Genomic DNA, 22,455 nt, shown 5'->3' with positions numbered 1-22,455 from the left:
CGTCTGCCTGAAACAATTACATTCTTGCGCAGTTAACGGGTTTTTCCCTGCTGTGGCCACATACTTTCCCTGACGCTTGTAGTTTCAGAACCAAATTTCCTGTTTTGATGGCCGTGCACCCGTTTCAATCAACGGCAAACGCCAATGAGCTTTTATGCTAGCGTTGTCGCCTGTGATTGGTTCCCTTTTTTTTGAACGAGCCTTTGTGACATAACTAGTTGGCCTTGATAGCGGTTAGACTTGTTCAGGGCTCATTGTTGCAAATAATAATAACAATTTACATTTTGCAGTTGAATATTTACATTTCAGTGTCAAGTTTGACCAGAAGTTAAGTCACAGTTTGTACATCTTGTTTCGACAAAAGATTAGCATCCAATTAAGTCATTTCACAAATTATGAAAAAAGACTGAGCGTTAGAGGACGAAGAATGCTAGAAAGGCGCAAAAGATCACGCAACAAATTCCTGCTTATTCCGAGGTTGCCAGACTATTTCATGGTTGTTTCAACAGTTAGTAATAAACCAACAGTTTAAATCCATTTCGATTTTTCAAAATACTGCAAGGGTCTTGTCATAGTTTTCTTGTTCGTAAGACATCATCAAAGTTTTTACACGAAAGTAAGATTGACAAGTTGTAACTTACATGTAGGATTTAAGTCTACCACACTACAGAGAACAAAATGCCTATTCAGCGTTTATTAACGAGAAGTGGATATCCAGGGAATCGAAACCCCGTCACGAAAGGAATAATGTAACATATAATATAACACGAGAGTGCGGAGATAGCGTGGTAGTTTTAACTAACTAAAGCAGGGGTGGGCAACCTTTCTTACCGTGGGGCCAAAACAATTTGCCCCGCGGGCCGCAGATTGCCCACCCCTGAACTAAAGCTTTGTAATTGGCCTTTACGAGTATTAACTTCTTTGTTTAGTTTTAATGCTCGGAGTTCAAACTAAACTGTTTGCTGTATAGAAAGTGTAATCTAAGATTGTATGATGAAGCGGGAAGTTTGGTTGATACTTTATGTTATTTGGTCGATGTCTGTCGATGGAACGAGTATCAATCCGCCAGAGCAACAAGATAGTCGCACATTGAATCAGAATTCTGCACCGAAAAATCTACATGGAAACCAGGACCAAACCGTAGGATTAACATCAGACACAACAATTCCACTATTCGCGCTTTTTTTCTCTGGTTCTGGTGATGAAACTTTGAATACTTTTGCAGGTAACCTTGTAATGCTTACTGCCAAGAAATAAATACATCAACTATGCTCAATATATTTTAGTTAGAAAAACGCTCTGGTTGATGAGAAAATTTATAAATTTACCAAATAATCTCTTTTGTCAAGTTTAATAATCATTTACCAGTTAGTAGTTGTATTTGAGACAAGGTAAAAGTCGTAGTTTATTGACTCTTGAAACATATTACTGACAAATGTTTATTTAGTTTAAATTTAAATGTAGAGCAAAAGTACGACAAACTGCAGACAAGCACGACACAAAGCCATACATCTGAGTATAAAATAACTACAGGTAACTTTGTTCATAAAATTAACATGACTTGTGCTAGTTTGTTCCAGAAATGACTGTGTATAGAAATAATTTATGCCTTGGCCTTATTCTGTGATATATGACAAAGGGTGTTTTTTTTGTGAAAACGGCATGCATTTCTGTACTAACGGATGAGAATAAGACAGCGGTCGTCTCGCAGATCGACTTAAAATTTAACTTTTTAATAAGACTGAACATGGGGAGGGCAACCTCTTTTGTTTGGTCACAGCGTTTCTGTACTTCAGACCGTGCATTGATTAATTTTTTTGCATATTGAACAAGGTTTAGGTATAGAAAGGTAATATTACAGTTTTAACTACTTGACTAAAAAACATGCGATATACATTGTAATAATATACATGACAAGGTCATGGACAATTTCGAATAAAAGGCAAATCGTTCACTTAAACTAAAGCCATAGCCAACCATTCATTAAGACTTCTATAGGCACGAGTTGCTGGAAGATGATCAAATGAATCTTATTTTTTACAGCAGGTATCATGTAGATACAAAAATGACCATGGCAATCGCAGGTAAAAAAATAAAAACCACGCTAATGCAACAGGAAAACAGGTTATACACACCTGGATTGAAACGAACAATGTACGAAATAGCGATCAAAAATTGGATAAAAAATGAATGCCTCATCTGTGGCGTGAATTAGTGGACGTTAGTGAAAAAGATGAATCTGTTTTACTGGTAAATGTAGTGACCACTGTAGTGATGATTGAGGGTTTTAATTAGGTTTGCAAGTATGGCGTAAAAAACCAACATGCTTACGCCATGGAGTTTTATTTGTTTCAGGGCTTACAGAATCTGATTCTTTTTTAGAAACATGCACCACAATGGGTGTGTCGTGCGTTTTTCCTTTTACCTACAGCAACGTCATATACAACAGCTGTGTTTATTCTTTCTGGAGCGGCTATTGGTGTGGAGTTAAACCAAGAGTCCAACATGATTGGGACTGGTCATATTGTATAGAATGTCCTAAAGCCAAACTATCATCAGGTGGGCGATACTTTTTTCCTCTATGCCAATAGGAAAGTTACTTCTCCTTTGACAACAATTAATTTACTGTAAGTGTTTGTAGAACTATCTGCTATAAGGCTATCTTGTCCGGTAGTACAATAACTAACCGACTTAGATAGTAAGTAAACAATTAAACAAATGCGATGATACGTTAATGAGTAGAATTGTCACCAAAAACACGGACAACCCGCATAGTGAGCTGACTAGACACCTTTGATAATGTTTAAAGAAATAATTGTTTTGAAATTTTAAAAGAAGGTGTAACGGGTCACAGTTTTTTTCCTGCCTTAGATCAACGATAAATGTCCGGGTTTTGTTTCATTATTATTATGTGCGGTTGTAGAGCAAGTTTCCACAAACACACAGTCAAGAACGCTACAACGTAATCCATCTACACCTACTACACCTGTTCTTGTTGGTGCAGCTACGAAACAGGTATTTTCCAACGTGCTAAAGTATCAATTAAAAAAAAATAACATTAACAGAACATTGTTTAAAATTGCTTTATCATGCCAAAAGTAAATGGATAACTAAGAAAAAAACTCTTCCTGAAAAAAACGTATATAGGATACACTGAAATGTTATATTTTTGACGATTTTGAATCTTTTTGATTTGTCACAAAAATCTACCTGTGATTATACAGAATGCGGCAGCTGGATCACAAATCACTGAAAAACCTGTTACATATAAACCAACGACGTTGGAAACAACTGCAACTAAAACTCAGACAACCACCTATAACGCAACTCAGGTAAAAAGCAAGAGTGCTCAGCAGAGACTAGCAGACGTCAGTAAATAATATATCACATAACTTTAATTCACGTTTAATAACCTGAAACAGTTATGTTTACTTAATAAACACGACTTGACTCGTTTTGCGAAATGACGATGTAGGCCTATGTATATGGGTATGGAAAACTAAGGAAAAACTCTTCTTGAATCAAACATGTAAAACACTGCCTGAAAGTTTTACCTTTTAGGGGGTATCAATCTTCTTGGTTTGTAATAAAATTCTACATACGATCATACAGAATACAGTAACTGATATACGAACCACCGAAAAACCGGTCACATATAAACCAACAAGGTTGGCAACCATAGCAACTCAAACCCAGACAACCAAATATATCATAACTCAGGTAAGAGTGCTAAGCAGAGACTAGTAGATATCAGGAAATAACATATCACAAAACTTTAAAATGAAACTGTTATTCATGTTCAATAACGTGAAGCATTTGATTTTACTTCAACTCAAACATACGAGACGTGTATGCTAACAACCAATCACCAGCCAATCACATATAAGCACAGACCAGGTCTAAACAAACAAAAAATATGGAAAGTACATTATTGTAATTATACATCTATATAATTTTTTAATAATCAATTTAACTTGAGCCATGTGCGTTTGTTTTTTTGATATGAAATAGGAAAACACTATAACCGTACAAGATGCAGCTGATCATTTACGATTTAACAATTCTGTTACGCTTAACACAACTTGGGGAACCGAGACGATTTCCAATAAGACTGGAAATTCTGATAAACCTCAGGTAAATGCTAACAGCTGTGTAAAAATACTAGGAGTATTAAAAAAGTATTTCGAAGAATTTGTTTACCAAGTTGTTAAACTACATATTTATATGTTAGGTTTTAAAGTACAAAAAATGTGCTAATAGGGAAATTTAAACTACACATTTCGTTTGGAGTGTTTGCGCTTTCATTTAAACTCGATCAAAAAATGCAACAAAAATATATTTTAACTGGCTGAAAGTGTTTAACTCACAAACGACATGAAAAATAGCCTACAATACGTGAAAATTTTAATCTAAATTCAATTTTACTCGATTTCAAAAACGCCACTGCACAAGTTCAAGGCTATATAGACGCAGCCACATCTATTTGAGTGAGCAATTTTCCATTGGGTTACACCACCTGTTTTTGCTGTTTCGGTTACGGAACAGGTATTTCCAACGTGCAAAAATATGAAATTTAAATAATAACATCAACAGGGCAACATAGAAAAACGTTGTTTAAAGTTGCTTTTCAAACATTTGAACATTTCATGCAACAAGTTTATGGATAACTAAGGAAAAACTCTTCTTGAATAAAACATTAAAACACTGCCTGAAAGTTTTACCCTTTTTGGGGGTTATTAATCTTCTTGGTTTTTAATAAATTTCTACATACGATCATACAGAATACAGCAGCTGACATACGAACCACCGAAAAACCGGTCACATATAAACCAAAAAGGTCGGCAACCACTGCAACTCAAACCCAGACAACCAAATACAACATACCTCAGGTAAGAGTGCTCAGCAGAGACTAGTAGATATCAGGAAATAACATATCACAAAACTTGTTAACTGTTATTCATGTTCAATAACGTGAAGCATTTGATTTTACTTTAATTTAAACATGCTACGAGACGTGTATGCTGACAACCAATCACCAGCCGATCACATATGAGCACAGACCAGGTCTAAACAAACAAAAAATATAGAAAGAACATTATTGTAATTATACATCTATATATTTTTTTAATAATCAATTTAACTTGAGCCATGTGCGTTTGACTTAATATGAAATAGGAAAACACCACAACCGTACAAGATGCAGCGGATGATTTACGATTTAACAATTCTGTTACGCTTAACACAACTTGGGGAACCGAGACGATTTCCAATAAGACTGGAAATTCTAATAAACCTCAGGTAAATTCTGTGTAAAAAGTAAAGTATTAAAAAAGTATTTTGAAAAATTTGTTTACGGAGTGGTTGCATATTTATATGTTAGGTTTTAAAGTAGGCCAACGTGAAATGTAGTAATGGGCAAATTTAAACTACATATTTTCTTTTGAGTGTTTGCACTTTCAAATTAAACTCCGTCAAAAAATATATCGTAACTGACTGAAAATATTTAACTTACAAACGACATAAAAAAGCTTCCAATGCGTGCAAATTTAAATCTTAATTCAACTTTATTCAGTTTTCAAAATGCTACTACACAGGTTCGAGGTTATATAGACGCAGCAAAATGAATTTGAGCGGGCAATTTCCTATTAGGTTGCACTGCAAGGCGAAACAGGTCGTGTTTGACGTTTCGCAGGAAACTCATGTATGATTTTGTAGTGGTCCATTCTCCCAATGCGGGGTGACATATTGCTTATGCATAACCACGGATTTTATTTGTTGCCTTAATTAGTAAAAAAATCAAAAGGGGACGCAACCACTGAAAAGTTTAATAAATTTGAAAAAAGGCAATAAAACCGTGGACAGGGGGCGTTTTGGAAATGGCAAAAGCCACAAGGACATGTAGATCCAAACCAAAAAAAGGTTTGTTTCCAAGCAAAAGAAAACGACAACAATAAAATCCAGTTGGTAGAAAATACATGAAGTTCACCCGATTACATTTTCGCTGTTTCAGATGGCTTCGCAAACTGGTTGGATTGTGGGTGTTACCATAGCGGTTCTGCTGGTGTGTATTGTGGTTGCTATTCTAGTGTACTTATACCACGGTCCACAGAGGTAAGTGCTGTGTTGGCGACTAGCACGATGTTCCAATAAAAGTAACTATCCCTTCAGGTTGTGTACGACAGACGGAGTGCACCAGTTCATAGAAATGTAAAGTTTTTTTGTCACCAAATTCTGATTGGTAAGTCGTTTTTATTGTGACATGTTAACTGTATTTTATCATGTGTAAGTGCAGTTCTTAAAAAGGTTTTAACAATAAGAGCGTCAAGACATCATACTGCTCTATTAAGGATTGAGTGATATCAGTTCTGACACTCTTTGACTCAAACCTATTTGTATGTTGCAGATAAATAAAATTCATCAACACAGTTATATCAATTACCAGCGCCAGTAGATTATCATATATGAATACAGATGGGTTATTTCCACAATATCTCCAGAAATAATTTCGAAACTGGAATTGACAACGATGCAGCGGAGCAGTTAATTCGAGGAGTAATATTTGGAGTCGATCAACAAGTGGAAAAACCCCCGTAAAAAGGATGCTGTCTTTACGATGGGGGAGGGGGAAACTAATGAGCTGCACTCGGGCCCATCAATTAATTTTTTATCGAGCTTACAAAGCCAAAAATGTGTTGCTGGTTGCCGAGTATACCAGGTTGCGTCTTTATATTTAACAATAACTCAGACCGATCTATGTGGATATTGTTTAATGGGCCAAGAAAATTGTCATCAGAACATGTTTTTCACACATGGGTCATAACAAATGTTTATTCTCACAAATATAATACAACAATGCTAACATAAATGCAAGTGATACCACCTCAAAGCATTTAATAGGCAACAAAACAAAAACAATGCAGTATTTTCTGATCCTAGCCCTTTCACTTGCCAAATATCATTCTGAATAAGCCTATTTACTACAATTTCAGACAAACAAGTAGGGGACTCTCCTAATTTTTCAAACCGATCTGCAAAGCGTTTTAAAGCTTGAAACAACAATTCTGTAGCAACATTGTACTGAATTATGTTGTTGGTTGCCAAATGAGCAATATGTACTTAAAAGGCTTAAAAGAATGGCTCTGCTGGGGGATTGAAAGATGATTTTTTTCAAAAATAGTGTATTTATAATAACGCAACTTTGGAGGTTTGCTATAAGGCTGTTTAAAAGTATGATCTAAAACAAAAGTCATCCAAAGCCTGGGATATTTCTTTAAAACATAATCTGGCGAAGTATTGATGAATGCTGGTTACATGTCACGATGCATAGAATGTCCTAATTTGTACTTTCACATTCTCGATATAAGTCTCAATTTAAATGTACGTGGAAAGCAATGTACGTGGAAGCAATTCCAAAGCCATTCACAGGAAATATTCAAACGTCTGTGGGAAAGCGAGTTACAAGATCACTGGAAGTGTTTCCTTATCGAAAGAGTGATAAGCTTTGCTCAGCAACTCTTGTGAAACGAACTAATTTCACATCAGGCGTGGCTAGGAGAGCAAACACTTGCCCATGTTTATATCCGAAAGACAAGTTTTATCTGCATTTTGTGTCAGCAACAGTTCGGGTAGAGGCGGCGTTACGATCCAACAAAGGTTTATAATTTACCGAAGCACATACGTTTTGAGAAAGGCCAGTGTGAACAGGACAAACGAGTTTAATATCTAGTGATACTCACGTCGACAGTAAAAAGCCAGGCAGAAATAATTGTCTGAATCAAAAACTGTTTATAAATGACGTTTAAAGCACCACAATAAACTTAAACCAAGAACAAATGCAAAAGTTTTGCTGAAAACTAGATGTTGGAGAAGGGCGGAGAATTCAAGTGTTTCGATTGCCCCGTGGTCAAACAAATCTGACAAAACGCAAAGAATATTGAGTAAAAGTGTTTAAAAGAACCAGATGTTTGGTAAAAGAACCAAACGGTTTCATGTTGTCTTTGCATTTCTATTTCCACAAATTCTACGTGTACCGTGTAGATTTAGAAATGAATACTTGAGCTTTCTAAATTGATTAAACCTGTATTTTTAACTGAATTATCAAAAAATAAAGCTGAACCTAACAAAAGTAAAAACTGTTCACGAAATGCACAAAATGGGATTTTCTGAGCTACTTTGGTTCGCCACTGTGCTATGCAGTGTATCAGTTGACGCTACAACTGCGAAAGGTAATTAAGTTAACCTAAATCTGTAGAAACTTCTGGTCATACAATTTACCGCAAAGGTTATTCAAATAACTTGACAACACTATCAATAAACTCTTCTTGTTTTTGTCATATATTGTCAGTAGCATTCTAGTTACTTGAAAGTTATTTGTGTTTAGAAACTTGTACCTATAGTGGGGTTCCGTGCGTTTTCCCTTTTACCTACGCAAACAAGCATTACAACAGTTGCATTCCCGGTAGTCGTGGCCCGTGGTGCGGAATTAAATCAGAAATCCTAGAAAACACGCAAAGTGTTGATTGGGCATACTGCAAGGCATGTCCCGAATTACAAGTAACCGGTAAGAGCTATACATACGTTAAACGGTTGATTTAAGCGTTTCAGTTGTAGGTAACCTTTGTTTTTCTTCACAGAATGCACAGTGGATGGGTATCAGTGTGCCTGGCCATATATAGACGAAAACGGACTTAGGCATACGACTTGTTTATATCACAACGGCTGGTTTAATGATTATTACTGGTGCCCAATTATACACGGATATAAAGCAGGAGGTACCGAGCGCGGTAAATGTGCCGATGTTTGCCCTAATGTGACCAAAATATATACCACCACTACCCCGATGTACACTATTGAACCTACAGAAGTACCTACTCATAACCCGACTACTAAAGAAATCCTTCAAACAAAGTCTAACCAGCCGTCTTCTAATGAATCCAAAACATACTTCACATTCCCATTTTCAGCTGAAGTAACACCCAATCCTAAGTTGTTCACAACCCTGGCACCTACTGGTTGGACACACGCAAAAACTTTCAAAAGTGAAGTTATTAAAGATACTCAACAAACAATTATATTCAAGATTAATACATCAACCCCTTTTTTATCACCAACTACATATAAGCTATTAAATACGGTTGACGACAATATCACTGCAAAACCAACAACAGCTGTAACAAGTAACGAAGTGAAAACAAATCAAGATGTTAACAGTTCAAAAGATATTCCAACAAACGAAGGCCTTACGTCGACAACGACTAATAGAGTCTCATCACTCACAGTGGCCAGTCCGATAAATACTGCCACGATTTCCCATACTTCGCAATCCTTAACCAGACATATGACAAAAAGTAAGTATAGATAAACTCGTAACATATGGTATCCTTTAGACATTTTGATTATTATTTCCAACTAGGTTCGGCAAATCCCAGCTCAAGCGTTGCCGCGCCTCGAAGCAACCAGAGCATGATGTGGATTATTGTTGGCATGTCAGCAGGCGTTGGACTACTTATCGCGACTACGTTTGCCGCCTGTTGTTGTTACAGAAGGCAAGTGTGTTTTAACACGAACATATTATTTATATATATATATATATATATATATGTATGTGTATATTCTGTCAATTCAAAATTTGGACAAATGCACCTAATTTAGGCACATGCAGATGCAATCATATCAAGATGAGGAAAACCAAACAAATGACGCTCTTAACGAACCTGCGATCCCCTTAATGAGCAAAAATACGCCGGACATGGTACACAAAACAGTTATTACATACATATTGTTGCTAATAACATGAGAACTCACAGCGCACAAGGTTTCTTAAATAGAGATAAAGGCATAAAGAGCGCAGTTAATTAAATAGTGAAACTGGGATAGGGTTAGGGACCAAATTTAAAATAAAGAACTGGGTTTTTAGCTTGATTTTATTATTATTATTACTAAACCTCAGACTAACTCTAATAGCACTCGCCGTCACCATTTTTTACACAAACTGCACTTTTGATGTTTGAGTGCGCTACCCACCGGAAATTAGCAGACCTGGTGCTGTGAGTTACTGTGTTAGTAACTCTACCCATATAGTTGATCACAAGTTTAACAGGGAGTAAATTAGTTCATCCAAATACATCTTGCAGGAATCGAAACCACCAACTATCCATGAACGGTCAAAGGAAGAAGGCAGCCAAGACTCCGCGCCTGACTCGGGGGTGGACGAAATCACCCAAGAGTCGTAACAAAAAAAAAACGTTTAGAAAACTTTAACAAACGCGTTTCCACAAAATAAACTGGTGCTTTAGACATGTTTATGTTGCTTTTTATTTTCAAGTCAAACGAAACAAGCAAATCTGTATGTGTAATTTATTTCTTTTTTAACGCCTATCCTCGTATTCTCCTTCAAAATATTTACACGGTTTCCTTTGAAATGTCCGACTTGTTAATATATCAAACCAAGAATGTTACCTTGTCTTGTACAGACTTGTTTACATGAAATTAGGTATGGGCTGAAATGTAAAATCAGTCGCATGTAGCAGAACTAGTCAGCATTCACCTAAGGCCAGCAGCCCTTAGTTTGAAGAGCGAGACGTAAATGACAAGTGGAGATCGTGGAAAGCAAGGTATTTCTATACAGTTGTGCCATAGTTTTTTTAAGCTGAAATAGCGTCAAGTTTCGCAAATCGTATTGAATAACCAAAACATATAAAAACCTAAAAAAAGTTGTTCTAAATAGATGAATTTATTTTTAAGTGCTTTACTTGTGTTTTAATTGGTCAGTGGTTAAATTACTTGCATAGAAAAGGAGAAGCTTCAGAATATCAAAATGTTGAGGGCTACTATACTGTTTTATACCGGCACGGAACGGAAATCAATAATTATCGGCTCAAATACCGGAACAGAATACCGAAATAAAAAATATTCAAAATACCGGAACGGATTCAAAATCGTTCCGTTCCGGTATGAAACACCGCCTTAAAAATTCATCGTATCTTTTCGCCTTATTAAATAACACTACAAAGATCCCGAGACCCAACACTCAACCACTAAAATAGCCACTCAAAACCCTAAGTTTTGTTACAACCACTTCGCCTGGCGGCAGCATACAAATCAGGATGTAGGTTTTGCATGTGTTGTTTTTTTTCTTCACAAACGTAAATTCGTGAGACCATCAACAATTTCGAAAAAATGACAAAAAAGGCAGCCATGACTCTGCGCCAGACTTTTGCGTGGACAAAGTTACTCAAGCGTCACAATGCAAAAAAGGGTAGGTTACTTTGCTTTGAAACGAACATTTAAAATAAATGGTTGAAACTGGTTTGTTTAACGTTTTCAAATTTTCATTCGTTTTAAGGTCAACCCGTAATCTGTTGTTAAAAACAAACCAGTATAAGCCTAACTACAACCCAAACACCACTGCTTTTGGTAACATTAGTTTGTGTGAGGTACGTTTTTGACAGTTGTTAATTACAGGAGGCTAAAACTAGTCAGTACAGTCAGGCAACACAAAATCGTAGAAGGACGTGACGTGAAGCACAAGAGGAAGCCATGGGAAGGCATTCAGTTGTAACGTGATCCTCGTGACCTGCAGTAGCACCGGCATGATGTGACACGAAGTAACCCAGCAGCGACTGAAGCGTGACGAACGGTTACCGGCGACTGGCTGTAGTAGTTTTATCTCACACGTTTACTTTTGGCGCTGTTCAAACAACCAGTGGGACTGTGCGGTACAACTCATTTAAGTACAGTTACTATATGAACAGAAACAGCTATCAGGTGACTAAAATAAATTAAGTATTTGTAATTTGTTTCTCCAAACCGCTGTAGCAGCGTTACCTGAAAAAAGTTTTTGTTAGGATCTTTGAGGCAACAGCAACGACTGGTAAGTTGTCAGTTACAGTTGTGTTATGTATGATTGTGTTGCGGCAGTAGGTTGTTGCCTGACAAAACGATTTCCTTACTACTACATATTCAATTGTCCCTGTACCTAGCCTTTTGTCGTCAAAACTTCAATAAACCAGGCTCAAATGGCACGAAACAGGCGTTTGAGATTCTGTCCTGGAAGATGCCTGAAGGGTTTAGTTGCATCAAAGTTCAGTTTTTATGTGTTAAATTGGAAATTTGATCTAGGGTTACTCGGACGGATGGCCTGATTCATTTGTCTTACGTAACAATGTACATTGTTGAAGCTACAACAGCGTGCTTAACACATTTACCAAACAAAGGTTGTAACAGGTTGTTTCTGGTGTTTGTTCAGATCTTAATTCAACTGCGATGTTCACATTATTCATCATGAGCTGTTTGGTTGGTGTAGTGACCTCATCATCCTCGAACGGTAAGTTAACCTTATATTTTCTCGAGTCAGGCAAGGATCGAACGATTCTGAGCTGAATCATAAATTATGCAATTCGCCTTTAAAACAGGGCCTTGAGATTCTGACGTAAGCGTGGATCTACTTGTGTTAAAAGTAATGTTTTGACACGGATTATTAAAGTTACGAAAACTGTATATGCAGAAACGTGCACCTATAGTGGAGTTCCGTGCGTTTTTCCATTCACCTACGCAAACAAGCATTACAACAGTTGTGTTTCTGACTTCACCGGCTTGTGGTGCGGAATTAAACCAGCAATAATTACAAACAAGGAACATGTTGATTGGTCATACTGCAAAGCATGTCCCGAATCACAAGTAACCGGTAAGAGTTACTTTTTTAATCAACATAAACCGGGTGTATGTAACCTTTATTTTCCCTCGCAGAATGTACTGTGGATGGGTATCAGTGTGCGTGGCCGTATATAGACGAACACGGACATAAGCATACGACTTGCTTATATCATAACGGCTGGTTTAATAAGTATTACTGGTGCCCAATTATACACGGATATAAAGCAGGAGGTCCCGAACAGGGTAAATGTGCCGATGTTTGCCCCAATGTAACCAAAATATATACCACCACCCCAATGTCCACCACCGGACCAACTGAAACAGTCACTCAAAACCCGAAGATTGTTCTTACGACCACTTTGCATGGCGTTAGCACACAAGAAGACCCTACCACAAAACCGAAATTAGAAAAGACTACCGAGTCAACAAAGGTTGCAGTAACACAATCAACACCTCAAGATACCGAGAAACCGTTGTCTACAGAGAGAACGACTGAGCAACCTGCCAAAAACACGGCGGAAGCAATCGCAACATTAGTAACCGGTCAGCGTAATTTCCCATTTTTTGCATCAACAGTCTTGCTTTTCATGCGAGAGTCAAAACTAACATAATGAATTGATTTTACGTTAAATTTTTACGAATTTTTATAATTCATAAACGAGTTTTAATTTTGTGTATCTTAACTGCAGACAGCAAAAACCACACCAAAACTGAACAAGAAGCCCGAAATGTGCCTGTTAGTATTCCAACACAAAGCTCGCCATCCCCAAGCAACAGCTCAACACAACTAACTTCAGTTGAAAACAACCGAAATACTGAAAGTCACCTCCTACCACAAGCCAATGGTGAGTCGCTATTACCCTAATCCGCAACCATATAGTTGTGTATTTTCATGTGTGTGTGTGTTTTTAATAGGCACAACTCAGGCAACTATTCAGAGTGGAAGCAGCAGCTCTGCACTTTTATTGTCGCTGATTTTGGTGGTTGTAATAGTTGTAATTGCTGTCGGAATTTTCTTCATAAGGTAAGTGGTGCGTTTATTTCATTGTTTTCTCATAACGCGTATTATGTTTGTGAACCCCAAAACGGAAATCATATCGACAAACATTTTGCAAGCTTTATTTTATGATTTTTTTACCTTCGTAAAAAGTCTCTTCTTACGATCTTTTAGGAAGCGTAAATTTCAGAAACGTGATGAACCAAAACAGGACACAAAATCCAATGGTGTTACGGACGAATGTGGCATCGCCCTCATGGAGCAAAAGAAACCCAACGGAGAAATGAAGGTAATTACATCTCTTTGTTGATTTTTAAATGCTACCAGTTATGAACAGATCGTTCTGTACCGAAAAACTTTCGATTTGCGCCTTAAAAACCGATCTCTGAAAAAGTCCGCATGGTAACCTTTAAGTTAATATCCGTTTGATACAAAAAATAAGCATTATACATGCCGTCGTATACTATATCATTGTTAATTGTATGATTTAACTTGAATACAGAGTAACGACCCTACAGAGGACACTTCAGCGCCTCTAATGGTCGACGAATCCAGCCCATCGAAGGTTCAATACGTCACCACAGACTCCGGTTTTGTCAGCAGAGGAGACTTACCACAAACGTGATAGCGGATGCGATGAATATCATTTTCGGGCGTTTGGGCCTTGGGCTACAGCATGTGCAATATAAGAACGTTTGCACTTCGTCCAAGAACATTTTTCCTGTTTGGCAATGTATACTATTAAGTGTTGGGTTGCTCTGGTCATGAAAGCTTATTTGAACTGCTGTAAACAAATTGGATTGTCCTCTCGTACATCTGTGGTAATGCATATCTGTGAGTTATTGTTGTACTTTTACTTTGTGTCCAGGGACGTGGGTACTAAAATGCTCGATTGCTATGAGATAAACTCGCTTATTTTAGTCTTGTGCCCTTTAACAGTGTCTGAATTTTTCGGTTTTGTATTCGTTTTTTTTGTGCACACCAAGTCTGCAGTTCGTATTCTTGTCTTCTGTTCAAAATATAGTCTTTGGCATGTGGGCATAACTGTCGCATTCTTGAGGTTTAAGACTCTTAAACGAAACCTTGACAAAAAGTTGTTGTTTAAACGACCCTGCGCACACATATATCATCTTTCATACTGACAGAGAACTACCCTGGTATCACAAACATCCCGTTCCTAATGAAACTTTACACAAATCGCAAGCAATGAAACTGAAAAAAAAAACAGAAACTATGTGTATTGCTAACGTATTTATCCGATAGAAACGACTACGAGACCAATAGTAAAAATGCACATCATGATGGGTTACTCAAAATGCACACTACATGAGATCGGTTTTAAAGGCGCAAAGATTAATTTTTTTCCAACTGAAACGTGTAGGTTTAAGAAGTATAAACACGTAAAAGGCCAACATACCATAAAACAAAGGTGCGTTAGGTCATTTCTACAATAACAGGGCTGCTGATGTGTTGTCACAACACAGTGGAATGTGTAGGCGAATTTCGCATTTTTAGCACGTAAATGCGAGGGTGTGCTTCCGACCGGATTTCGTGCTAATTATGGAGGTTGAACTGATGTGCTTTCATTTTATTCAGCAGCATTCACATCGATTACAGATTTTTCAGTTGGAACATGTTTATTGTACTGTTCATCTACATTGGCGGTAAGTACCACCAGTTCATCGCGTTTTATTAATTGCTGTTTAAATTTAGTTTCACTTTATTTAAAACGTATGATCAAGCGTAGCACATTGCACACGACGTCCCTTAAGGTCATGAACCATTTGCAAACCTTACTAGAAATCTTTGGTTTAATACGGTAATCTTTTGTACAGCGATTTGGCAAGAAGGGCAAACTGTATGTTGGCCTGAGGTATCGACTGCGTCCGAAAATGCAATCCACTGTAACGACGACCCTTTGGAGAATTGCTCCAACGGAAATTGTGCTTTGGCAAACGTAACTCTCAAACCAGTAGCTGCGGCACTGCTGGTAAAAACGTATGGGATAAAAGGAAGCGGATACATAAGCATCAACGATGTTGGTAGGCCAAGGCTTGACGACTGCAGTAATGCGAGATCAATGCAAATTTAATCAAATGTATCAACTATATTTAAAACTAAGTGTGCACCATATAATACAGTTTGTGGAAATTAAATAGGTAAATAAATTGTCTTACATGTTTTAAAATTTATCAAATAAATGTGCTTAGAGTCAGTGCTTTTTTAAGGTGTTTTGGGGGACCGCAAATTTCTCCAGCGGTTTCCCAAAATTTGGGAAAAAGCAAATATGGCTATTTTTTGGTATTTAAATGAAACACTTGCGGTCTCTTAAAACTACTTAGCGGTTGTTACAATCGTTAATATGCAGTAGTTGCCCTTAAATTTTTATCACGTAACATATGGGATTAACTTCTCGGGAAAATCAAACACAACGCTATTCTTACAGAATGTAGCGACACGTGTACAGCAATTGAAGATGAAAGCAAAATCTTGATCACGATTCTGATTGGAGCCATTGCTGTTGCCCTGTCACTGGTTAGCGTAGCAGGATTAGTCATCGCAACTAAGCGCCAAGGGTTAGAAACATATCCCATTTAAAACAGGACATTTGTGCATTGTAATTGTTCAGCGTTTTGTTTTTGTGCAGAAAATGCAAATTTACTTCCGATGACCCCGTGGCCGCGGTTCGACTTAGCGACCTTGGAAGGGCAAACGCAATGAACGAGTCCGTAGACTTGACAATGGATGGTGGCAACAATGCCAATGCAAGTGAAATCGTGAATGAAGGCAACACGTCTTCTACACCATCAGTTCCCAAAAAGAAACTTGCCAAATCGAACATTGCTACGTCTGATGACAAAACCGGGTATGTTGCTATGAAACCAAGTCCTGTGCCAAAGAAGAAAAGTCTGGTGAAGAAAAAGTTAAGTGGGTCAACTAAAAGAGACAATAACTACGAAGCTAAACCTTCAAATCTTTTGCTGAATGTAAAAATAGAAGAAACCAGCCTGTATGACACCATACCAAATCAAAAGCCCAAGGTCAGATTCTCAGACAACGGGACATACGATTCGCTACGTAAACCAGCTCATAAGGGATTTGATGTCCATCAGGAATCACCTTATGATGTGCTGCAGCTCCAAACGTCTAATGACGGAAAACAAACAGATCCAACAGATAAAACTGAAGTACTAAATCTGTACGACTCAACAAAATCAATAGATGTGTTAAAAACAATACCAGCATACAAAGCTGAGAACAACATTTTACAGCCCAAAGCAAACAAAGGAGGTAGTAAGAAAGCTTTGCCTCATTTGAAGATACCTAATCCAGAAACACTAACTCCACCGAAGCGCAAAACTGACCTGCCAACGACACCAAACAATCTGCATGATAGTGAAGACATAAACGATGGGTCCATGAACCCGAATATATTGTATGACACCACAGCTGCATTTGCACCTCCCATGACACCAAACATTCTCTATGATAGCGTACAATCGTTTCCACATCTGCCGATGACACCTAACGTCCTGTACGAGGCAATGGCATACAAAGGTGACCAGCAGTTAGAAGAGGCACAAGTCCCACCTTTGGATTTACCTTCAGATAATAACCAAGCACGCCGAATGGAAGAGAGACGGCAAACAATTGCAGCTTATGAAGAATGTAAACCAATGGGGTCGGAAAATTCCGAAATCTAATTAAATTAAGCAAACAAACAAATTTTAACGTGTTTGTAATGATTTTGTTAATGCACCCGGTCTTTAAAATTAAATTACTGTACATATTATAATATTTAACGCATATGGCGCAGTGTTGTATTCACAGCGGTTAATTGTTTTGTCACGGATGCAATGAAAATGCCAGCAAACCGCTGTCACATAGCGTGTTACCAACTATGCCCGTATATACAAACTTATTATTTACAACGTCCCAGTTAAATCAACTTAATCCACTTGGATAATCACAACCATTTTTAAAATAGCCCACATTGCATTAATATTGGCATTGGAATCTGTTCGTGTGGGTGTAATATTTTTGAATATGCTTGCGTATGTTCTAAACATCTAAAGGACCCTGGCGAAATACTCAACGTTTTCAAATCTACCTATGAAGGATTTCCTAATTGCAACTAATCCACGCATTTTTTTAAATGTACACGTGTATGGACCATGTAGGCTACGTGCAGTAGTTTGTTTATCATCCGGTAATGCGCAAGTTAATTATAAAAATGTACATGGCACAGACTTGCGTGACTTCAACATGACACAGACCAACGGAAAATGAGACCGACATGTTAACCATTCTGTATTATGCCACCGTTCGTATATGTGACAAAAATATACATTGAGCTTGCCGAAAGTCACGTACTCTATCATGTATATCAGTTAATTATTCATCGTTTAAAATAATCAAATGTTAGAAATAGACCAAACGTTTTACTGTTATTACCCCTGTAGAGTAGTTTCATGCTCCCTACATAATGTAATAACCACATATGGATTTACCGTTCTAAAGTGTCAAATAACATATGATTCTTTGTTTCAAAATAACTATCCATTAACAAACAAAATGAACTATTTAGATTGGGCGAATCATTTTTTTTTATCTCTCTGTCAATTCGGACGAATAACCACATTTAAATATATTTGCAGCCAAATGGAATCCGTGGTCAATACTTATGAGTCTTTGATTCCCCCAACCCTAGTTTTTTAGTGGTGAACCCCAAAACACCCTATGCACTCGTATACCCCTGTGTGTTGTGGCGCATCATGTATACCCTGTTTGAAGTGCTTTTGTACAATATTTGATACAACTTAGATCCAAACTAGTGGCGGAAAGAATAACCATGGAACATTTATCTTATACAACTTCAAAAGAACAAACCACAAAACAAAAAAACACACACAGAGATACAAAATATGAAGTCTAAAAAAAGTTTTCAAGCCGTTTGGTTACGTGCTATTCGGAAGTCAGTCGGCTGCAAATAGCAAAGATAAATAGCTCTAAGAGCAGTGTCAGGAGGAAGTACGCGAATGATCTTCCTTTGCGTGCAATCACGAATAACATCCAATAGTCGTGAGGCTGTGTTCGCCAGATAAAAACCGAAAGAGGAGCGGAAAAAGCCACAACTACCTGACTACAACTAAGTATTAACTAATGCAAATAACTGATCCCAATGGAGACGAACTCACCTAAATTTTTCTGTATTGCATTCGCTACTGTTCTGCAAGGTAAGGACTTGTTTAATCCAAGTCGTTCTTAAGTGATAGTAGTGAAAAATTAACATCAGTTTTGTACAGCAGTACAGGTGACAATAGCATACAATTTGTTGTAAACTGTGAAGTTGTGTTGCTGATTGACAAACCATACAAGTATTAGTACTTTTGAAACATAAATGCAACAATACATTTCAGGACTGCTCCCGGTATCCGGTGCAACTGTTACGTGTAACACGTCAATGGTCCAAAATTCTTTTGGAGAAATGTACCTAGTTTTTCCATCTCCTATAACAGGCACCGTTTGTCAGTTTACGTTCCAAGATCCGAAACCCAAAGACTCGACAATGTTGCTGATTCGCGTTTTGGTAGTAAAGAATTACAAGGCCTCGACCGACTCGGTGAAGTTTCCGGATGGTAAGTAGATGTTTGTCCAAACTATAGGACCATTGATAATTTTCAAATGAAATTGTAAATGGCTTTACGACACACGTTTTGTATGTGCAAACGTCAATTGAAAGCACAAACCGTGTTGTTATTTGAAAGTCACAAAACTACCCTTATGTTTTACACGTTCTATACTAGTATTTTTTATTTTGAGTGCTCCAATAACCACAGAAACAAACTGCATGTTAAACTGTGATTGTGAGTTACTTTACTTTAAACATCACTGATTTTACTGCAACGCTTTCAAACGCATAAAATACGTATAGGTATGCGCTCAACTCAGCGTGACTTAATAAAAAAGCGAAAGTTTCCATATTATTGCATATTTTTATCACCAGGCAGCCTAATGTCAACGAATTACCGGGTTTGGAATGATATGACTTCGGAACCTGAATGCTACGGATTCGTAAAAGACGAAACTTCGGTGAACGATTGTTCCCAGCGACTTAAGCAAATCTGCAACAGTTCCAAGCCCAAATTGGCAACAGACTGGCCTCCAAAGTTTTCGGTGTACAGCCAGAAAGGCACTTTTGTCTTCACGTATTCGTTTCTCGAGTGTCCCTCAGCGCCACCAATCGGTAAATAATTGTATTTTGTAAGAGATTCTAGGCCTCTTTAAGCAGTAGATGTTATCGTCTTAAAGTTTTTATTGTTATTACCAAGTATGCGCTAGAAACTGAGATATGTTTTTGTGTACCACGCAAAGAACCAAAATTAAGTAACAAACAGTAAATGTTGTACAGTATTTACAGTTTTGATGTCTTTTTATTATTTCAGACCCAGCAGTGGCTGCTCTTGCAGTTTTGTTTTCGGTTACTCTTGTGGTCCTCGTCATTATAGTCTATCTCATTATGTAAGTCTAAGTTAATCATGCTGTTGTTGCCACAGGAAAACACTAGGCAACCTACTAGTCGCGACTTATGTTTTTCTGCAAAACAAAGCCGTATTATATAATCTTCCAATTTCCTTTTTTACCTAGTCATAATAACGTCTTAACTCTAATGCATTTTTTTGCATTGAAACTTGACTTATTTACAGGCGTGACAAATTTATCAAACGAGAGAGAAAAGACAACGGTAATTTGATCAACGAATATGCTTTGCCCTCTTACAAACCGATGCCAGATGCAGCAAGTCGCACAGGAACGCTACAAATACCTGTTTCGAACCAACATCGGTCGCCATCCGTGCAATCGCAGCTTAACAACGCACAAATTGTCTCACTGCAGTCGATCCAATTACCAATGGAAAATGCAACTATGCAGAGACAAATCAGCGGTAAGATAACAAACAAAAACCACTTTCACCGACTTTTGTGCCTTATTCGGGCTTTATTTTTACTGAAATCGGGTTCGGGTTTATACTTGGGGTTGTTGCCCCAATTTCAGACCTGCCTTCAACTATAGGGGGTAAAAATCTTCGTGCAATGTTTATTACAACGTTTGGTAAATTTCGTCACAAAACGATGGCATCCCTTGGTTACATGACTGCTACATGTCATCGCGAAATGTTGATGGTTATTCCTATTTTCTGCAAATATAGCCTATTAACAAGCATTATGATAAATTTCCCATGCAGAGCCCAGAGCGTCCCCTGTAACACCACCAGCAACTTTGGCTCCCCTGGTTAAAGGACCGGATACGCCAGTTCAGTTGACGGCTTCGGCCCCAGTCTCAGTCTCAACAACAGGCAACAACAGCAGTGGAGTGTACGAAAATCCATCCGGGCCTGAAGTATACGAGATGCCTATTCGACACGAAAATTTGGAGTACATGGACTTCAATGAGCCGGAAGGACAAGTATCAACTCCAGACGATGTATATACTAATGACGTACGAGAAGCAGGAAATTAGTCGCCCGATGTATCTCATAAGTCATAACTGCATTTTTGGGAAATAACTGCGGATTGATGAAGATTTTGCAAAATGTATTTGATAGTTTGAAACAATGTTGCACATCTGTTAGTATGTTTTTTGGTTTTTCAATTGTGTTCGGATTGTGTACATAGAAATAAAATAACATTAAGAACAGTTACTCCCGTCAACACAGTATGGCGTAAGCGGATTCTGGACATGAGTCTATCACCCAACTAATACTCTCGGCCAATCAGAAATGGTTTAAACTGAACGAACAGTAACACCCACACAGTGTCCACACGTAGTAATATTTACAAAACAGAGATACCTGAATTTAGTGGTTGTTTCATGGTACTTTTTCGCCAACGCAAACTGTACTGTAGTGTAAATCAACACCTTGTCTCGGAACTGGCTCTGGTAGTCTAAATAGCAATTACGTCAGAGAGATTTTCGGAGGAAGTATACGTAAGTTTGCTGTCCAGCAACCATATGTGAATTTATGGGAAGAAATTTTAACACAACAACGGAAAGTACCAGTTTTGCAGACGTGAGCCGGTAAAGAAAGGATAAAGAGTGCAATAAATTTGCTATTAATTGTTACTTAGTGTTGGCAAAAGTAGGTGCAGAAAAATATTTTTTTAGTTTGCGAATGGAAAGAAGTGCGATGAAACACAATCTTGCAACATTATTAGGTACGTTTTGCGATATGGCCGTTTGTATTTATAATATAAACGTCCAACCACGGACGGAAAATATCCGTGGGTAATATTTTATTTGTAGAATTGCAACGCAAACCCAAGCAGTAGTTTAATACTGTATTAGAATTGCTGTGAAAGAGTTAATATATAGATGAAGTAAAAAAGTTTCATGTGAAAGTGTGAGCTCTAAAAAAGTTAAACTGGGATAGCCTTTTTAGTGTGATTTTTACACTGAAACTTATTTTAGTTATATTTGCTTTCGTGCAAATCGGACCTGCATGCAAAGCAACCAGGAAGCCATACACGTCATGGAATAACACTATCTTGCATCCACCTGACATTCACCACACACTTTTAGGAATACGGTTGTCCAATTTCAACAATACAATAGTGCTACCGGACGGTAAATAAAAATTTGGTCAAATGATTGAAAGCTTCCTAAGTTTAACCTTCTTTTGAAACAACGTTGTTGGCGTTTTCTTTTTGTTTTTGTTTTTCGTACTTGTAGGTGAATTGCTCTTGGTAGGTACTACAATTCCACGTGAAATGAAAATAAATAATAAACAAAACGACACTATCTGT

At 37.6% G+C, this 22,455-nt stretch overlaps 2 protein-coding genes across 2 annotated transcripts in view; one reads left to right on the top strand and one right to left on the bottom strand.

Moving 5' to 3' along the window:
- Positions 1–22,455, bottom strand: part of LOC145234657 (nesprin-1-like) — a 226,022-nt gene that overhangs the window by 88,327 nt on the left and 115,240 nt on the right. The gene's annotated exons all lie outside the window — the stretch shown is intronic.
- Positions 11,463–14,689, top strand: LOC145209220 (uncharacterized). Its single transcript, XM_080079492.1, has 8 exons — positions 11,463–11,872; positions 12,248–12,325; positions 12,506–12,685; positions 12,748–13,197; positions 13,344–13,499; positions 13,570–13,678; positions 13,826–13,940; positions 14,154–14,689. Exons 2-8 carry the CDS (start codon positions 12,265–12,267, stop codon positions 14,274–14,276), a joined length of 1,194 nt encoding a protein of 397 aa, XP_079935618.1. The 5' UTR covers positions 11,463–11,872; positions 12,248–12,264; the 3' UTR covers positions 14,277–14,689.

This window comes from Phallusia mammillata, chromosome 1 (assembly GCF_965637545.1).
Source record: "Phallusia mammillata chromosome 1, kaPhaMamm4.hap1.1, whole genome shotgun sequence".
Taxonomy (NCBI): domain Eukaryota; kingdom Metazoa; phylum Chordata; class Ascidiacea; order Phlebobranchia; family Ascidiidae; genus Phallusia; species Phallusia mammillata.
Note: the sequence above shows the minus strand (reverse complement) of the source record. Positions and strands in the feature narration are given on the sequence as shown.

Excerpts from the sequence above, each read along its gene's own strand:
- LOC145209220 (XM_080079492.1), top strand. The coding sequence starts at position 12,265 with ATGTTCACATTATTCATCATGAGCTGTTTGGTTGGTGTAGTGACCTCA. Across the intron at positions 13,500-13,569 it reads CCTCCTACCACAAGCCAATG|GCACAACTCAGGCAACTATT; the intron begins GTGAGTCGCTAT and ends TGTTTTTAATAG. Across the intron at positions 13,941-14,153 it reads AACCCAACGGAGAAATGAAG|AGTAACGACCCTACAGAGGA; the intron begins GTAATTACATCT and ends ACTTGAATACAG.